The sequence below is a fragment of the Cornus florida genome, unplaced genomic scaffold, assembly GCF_030987335.1.
Source record: "Cornus florida cultivar Cherokee Brave unplaced genomic scaffold, ASM3098733v1 CherokeeBrave_3.0.0_Hap2_Chr05, whole genome shotgun sequence".
Lineage (NCBI taxonomy): Eukaryota > Viridiplantae > Streptophyta > Magnoliopsida > Cornales > Cornaceae > Cornus > Cornus florida.
The window spans coordinates 101,654,300-101,660,299 of NW_026775575.1; the positions used below are offsets into that span (position 1 = coordinate 101,654,300).

The 6,000-nt window shown below is 37.5% G+C and overlaps 1 protein-coding gene across 1 annotated transcript; it reads left to right on the plus strand.

Moving 5' to 3' along the window:
* Positions 1–3,690: 3,690 nt before the first annotated feature.
* Positions 3,691–5,746, plus strand: LOC132308041 (transcription factor MYB10-like). The gene is made up of 3 exons (XM_059805996.1): positions 3,691–3,891; positions 4,217–4,346; positions 4,853–5,746. The coding sequence occupies exons 1-3, from the start codon at positions 3,759–3,761 to the stop codon at positions 5,415–5,417; spliced, it is 828 nt and encodes a 275-aa protein (XP_059661979.1). The 5' UTR covers positions 3,691–3,758; the 3' UTR covers positions 5,418–5,746.
* Positions 5,747–6,000: the final 254 nt, after the last annotated feature.

Genomic DNA, 6,000 nt, shown 5'->3' on the forward strand with positions numbered 1-6,000 from the left:
TGTCTCTCCCTCTCTTGAAACTGGCAAGGCTTTTTATCATCCTTCTTGTTATCTTTAACAGATATCTTGATTGGGGTGGTTGAGATAGCCATTGAATCTTTAGCCGCATTTTTTGATGTCTTGTCGCCCTTCTTCCAGTCCTTCTTATCTTTGCGTGGTTCTATAGTCATGGGACTTTTGCCGTCATGGGATTTCATACTGATCTCCATGTCATGGGCACGCGTAGCCAATTCCTCAAATGTGTGAGGTTTTATGCCTTACAGAATGTAGAGCAGGCCCCAATGCATTCCCTGCATACACATCTCCACAGCAGATACTTCTGACAAACGGTCCTTGCAGTCAAGACTGAGGGCTCTCCATCGATTAATGTAGTCGATTACAGGCTCATCCTTCCATTGCTTCGTGTTAGTCAACTCTATCATACTAACAGTACGACGAGTGCTATAGAACCAGTTCAAGAATTCTCGTTCCATCTGGTCCCAACTATCAATTGATTCTGACTTTAGGTCAGTGTACCACTCGAACGCGTTTCCTTTAAGGGACCGGACAAACTGTTTGACTAGTAAGTCCCCCTCTGTTCCGGCATTGTTACAAGTCTCGACAAAATGGGCAATGTGTTGCTTGGGGTTACCTTTTCCGTCAAATTGCTGAATCTTCGGAGGTTGGTATCCTACATGCATTCTCATACTGTCGATTCTCCTTGTATAGGGCTTTGAGTACATGAGAGTGCTCTGTGAGACACCACCATATTGAGCTCGGATTGTATTCGTTATCATATCTTGCAATTGTTCGACAGATAATGAAGAGACTGAAGAAGAGGTATGATTGGGTTGACCAGTCGCCTGTTCTATCCTCGGCGTCTGGTTTTGACTGGTCGCTTGTTCTATCACCGGCGTCTGTTTGGGATTCTCCCTGTGAGTACCTTGTGCTGTAGAATTAGGATTCTCCGTTAGTATTGTTGTAGAAGATGTAGGTTTCCCAGACGGTGGTGGTGTGAAAGTTGCACGATTCCCGGATGGCATTGGTGTTTCACCGAAGGTCTGAACTTCCAATTTATTCATTAGTGTAGCAATTTGCAAGTCCTTTTCTTCAATAGTCTTTGTGAGGTTCTCAATGGAATGAGTCATAGTTGCTAGTTGTTCCTCCACCGTAGCAGCTCCAGTCATCATAGCAGCAACCACATCTGAGTATGATAGGCCTTGAGAATCCACGTTCCTTGAAGTGATTGATTGCTTCGAAGTCTGACGTGGTGACTCTGGGGGTGAACCAACACTAGAGTGAGCATCATAGATAGAACGAAGTGAATCTGGTGGTGGAGCCTCCTCTGGAACAATGTCAAGGTTTTCGACATGTTGAGTTTTCACGTTCGCCGGTGTTGCAGGATTAGTTTTCACCACATCTTGCTGAAGTTTGAATGACGCCATCACCTGGGACTTGCTACGTGTCACAGGGCCCGTCAAGGTACTTCCATCGCTTAATTTGGTCTTCGTGCCACTTTTCATGGTGGCTTTAGCGTCGACCTTTGCAATAGCGATGTTCTTTTGGGCTTTCTTGTCTGTTTGAATCTTAGGGGGAGCCATAGAATCTGATAGAGAAGAAACTTGATGGTAGGAGAAAGAGATGAGAGGCAAAGGTGGTCCCACTGGGCGTGCCACAAATTTGTACACACAAATTTTGTAAGTCTGCAATAGAAACAAAATATGGAGCAAAATAGAATTTTATTAATTTATGAATGTGGAGTACAGTCCTTTGTAATATCTTTTACAAAAAAAAGAATGGTCCTCTGATTCGATCTCCTTGTTTTTGGTTGGTTGGATCCAAGGGCTGCACGAGCTTGTTCTTGAATCACTGTGGAATTTGATGAAGAACGGCACGTTGTTGGATATGCTTGATGTTCTTCGCTTTTGGGTTTTGATTTTGAATTTGTGTCTGAATTCTGAGTCTCTGGATTTCTGTGTCTCTGAACTTCTGAATTCTGAATTTGTGTCTGAATTTGTAGACTTCTGAATTCTGAATCTTCCCCCTTTTTCTTCCCCAGGCCTCTATTTATAGGCTTCTTGGATTAATAGGATGATGACACGTGTCATCTCCTGATAAGGATAAAATTATAACTGGGCCGGGCCGGTTATATTGTGATAATTATCCTTAAAGATAATTATTCAAAATATATTTTATTAGAAATAATTATCGTTTCATTTAATTATCTGGGCTGGGCTAATTAAATAATTTAAGTGGACTAAGTCTGGTAAATTAAATAATTTATTTAAACATTAGGCCTATATTTAATGGGTCCATTCGTTAAAACCAAAGCCCACTAAATTTTAGTGTCTACAACAAGCAACGCGAATTCTACCATAATTCTACCAACTTTTGTGTATAAATAGAGGTCTAGACCTTCAATAAAGGGGCAAGCAATTCAATTCTTCAATAGACACTTTTCTTGTTTATTCTTATTGTTTGTTTACAGTGTTATTCCGAACATTCCGAATTAATTAAAAAATTTAAAATATATATATACTCCACATTTTCTTTCCAACTAATTATGTCACAATTGTTTTAACGAATTTCCAAATTTTCAATAATTGCTAATCTCAGAATAATCCGGGTCTTTGTCCTCTGCATGTGGTACCACCCATGAAACACTTCTAAGAAAAGGAAATATTGGATTATTAAATATATATATATTTTTTTATACTATAAATTGTATATATTCAGTGCTCATGAGTCCATCTATGTTTGTCTCTGCATGAATAAGAGAGCCACAGTATGATATCAGAACCCACAAAATTCAAACACGTACCCATGACTTATAAATGCTACGATAGCAACAAAAGATATGCATATAATCCTACTATTAGGAACCACAAAAAAAAAAAAAATTGGCACCATATCAACATATAGACATCCATCGCCCATTGGCCCACGTTTCATTGCGCTATCCTCGTTAAGAGGCCTTGAAGATTCGAATCTCATAATAAGTATTTGTCAGTCTGTATGTGGGTTGATAAGCTTGTCTAACTAAAAATGACACAGTACACAAACAATCTTTTGATCTCATCTCGTATTATTAGCAGGAAAACTGAGTTTTTTATTTAGCTTTCGAATAGCACAATTACACTATCCTTATTTAACACACGCACGAGAATTATATCGTTACAGAATTTCAACAGAGTTAAATGTATGTATAAAGCTTTACCTTTGCATGCGAAAAATATTTTCTCCTCTTGAATTTGTAATCTCCAAATCACGATATAACAATCATTTTATCTGCAAAGACTTACGCTCTACTAATTGACATTACCTAATTAAAAAAGAAAAAGAAAAACACAAGAAGTTATTGATCAGTAGAGAACTAATAGCTTTATTTTTTTATTGGCGTAGCAATTATTTGAGAGTTAAAAAAATGTAGAACCGTGTGGAATTACGAAGAAACGTGTATTAAGAAATAAAATATATGAACATTTTTATATATGTTTATCTGTAATATATTAGTAATCAATCTTTAGCGCATGTACTTGAACCAAATTAATTTAATCCCTAGGGACATGTTCATGGCATCTTCTAAATAGGGACCCCACTTTTTTATGTAATAGGTGGCACAGATCTGTCTTTGAAACACGTTTTTGCTTTGAAAGGTCAGTAGTATAAATATAAAAGAGGAGTGAACTTTGTAAAAGGTATTGCCTTAAAGCTAATTGATATCTTGTGCTTTAGAGAGAGAAAGTACTGAGATAGAGAGAGAGAGAGAGAGCTCAAAGATGGTGAGATCTCCCTGCTATGATAAAAATGGAATGAAGAAAGGTGCATGGAGTGTTGAAGAAGACAACAAGTTGAGAGCTTACATTCAGAGATATGGTCACTGGAACTGGCGTCACCTACCCAAGTTTGCTGGTATATATAGATATGATCGAACACTTCTTTTTTCTTCTTATTTCTCTTCTGTTGATGAAACAATGGTAGATATTTGATGAATGAAACACATTATATAAATTAAATTCAAGTTTTTCCTAATTCATTTGTGTATGGTTTCTTTAACCACTTTCAAAATGACACAATTAACATTTCACTCACCACCATCAATGGCAGCTTTACAATTCAAGTTATTTGTTTCGTGGGAAAATCCAATAATTAAGTATTTGAAAAGCGAGAGATGCATAGGGCAAATTAAGGCAACTTAATTAATGTAATTATATGTGCTAACGGACTATAATTTCAGGCCTATCGAGATGTGGGAAGAGTTGCAGATTGCGGTGGATGAATTACCTGCAACCGAATCTGAAACAAGGGGATTACAGCAAAGAAGAAGAGGATATGATCATTAAATTACACGACCAGCTTGGAAATAAGTACGTAGCTACTACTGTTAACAACTAACCTTTGCAAACACTTAACTTACATTGTACAACTTCATTTATATCTGTACTGCTCTTCCTCACATCTAGCACGTGGGTGGTCCCTATAATTATCTTATGTATTATATATATATATCTATGATCAGGAAGGTGTTGTAGATCCATCGAACTAAGGATTTTTTTGCATCATAAGTTTGTTATTATCATCATATGCTATCCTCATGTGTGTGTGTGTATATATATATATATATATATATATATATATATATTCTGTTTTATTTCAAATGTATTGCTATAGTCCTAGTGTAAACTATATAGTTCAGATCAAGCTTCAGAAATCAATAAACTATATAGTTCAGATCAAGCTTCAGAAATCAATACATCAAAGATTAATATATATATATATATATATGATGATGATCGAAAAGATTTAAATGAATAAAATTATGATAAAAATTTAGAGGAAAAAATACTAATAAATTACTCTCATCCATATGCAGATGGTCAGTCATTGCTGCAAAACTACCTGGAAGGACTGACAATGGAATAAAGAACCATTGGCACACCAACCTGAAGAAACGCGCGAAGAAAAATCAAGTGTCGTCTGAAGGGGAAGATCAATCCGGTGTAACCCAATCCGAAGGGTACTTGAAAGATCAATCCACTGAATCTTCAGAATGTGAGACCAACAAAGGGAGATCTAGAGAATCGACACTTGAAAATGTTTTCGTTGATGCTCCATTGTCGCAGCAAACTACTTCAGTCAGCACCCAACTGTCTCCACAACAATCTTGCAGTGAGTACTCCTCCTTGAGCTCTGATTATGCATTTCTAAGTGGCATGAGCTGGGCAAAAGAAGAAACCAACACTCCGCCCCAATCATTTGCAGAACCTATTGGAAATTTCTGGACGGAACCTTTTTTGGCTGACACATCCTACAACCAGATTAATGATCTTTCATCACTATTTGTTGAAGGAGATCAACTTTTGCATCCATATTTTTTGTGTCAACATGATGCAATTGATTTGGCCTACCAATGGATGCCAGAACTTCCAGAAAAGTAGATAATATATGAAGATATTTCGTCTTTTTAAGAAACTCACACGCTATGTGTGTGTGTTAGTTGTTCTTCAGGAGTAGAATATTGCAGTATCTGCATAATGCACAAATTAGTTGCTTGAGTTTTAGTGTGCGGAAAATAAAAAAACAGAAATAAAAGAAGCAATAGAAGCGAGTTGATCGAATGTATGTTTTAGGTTGCCATATACCTTTAGCTTGTATGCTGTTGTTGAAGATGCTTTCGCTCGGGCTAGTTGGGGGCTTGCCCTTGTTTGTACAGTTTCCATTTTCAATATACTTCTTTTCTTCTTTTTTTTTTTTTTTTTTTTGATAACTCAGAACTCTCCAAGACATGACCCTTTCAGACCCCACACTGAAGCACCAAACTGGGGATACGGCAGCCTACCCCACAGCTGCAATACCGGGTAAATCGACGAAACTAGAGGCTTGGTAGAGGACTCGAACCCTGGCATCCTGTGTGGCAGTCCCAAGCCCCACCATCACTGCTAGCCCGCCGGGGGCATTTTCAATATACTTGCTAACCTTACTAGAAGAAGAAAAAAAGTTCAATATCGTATGTTCTGATCA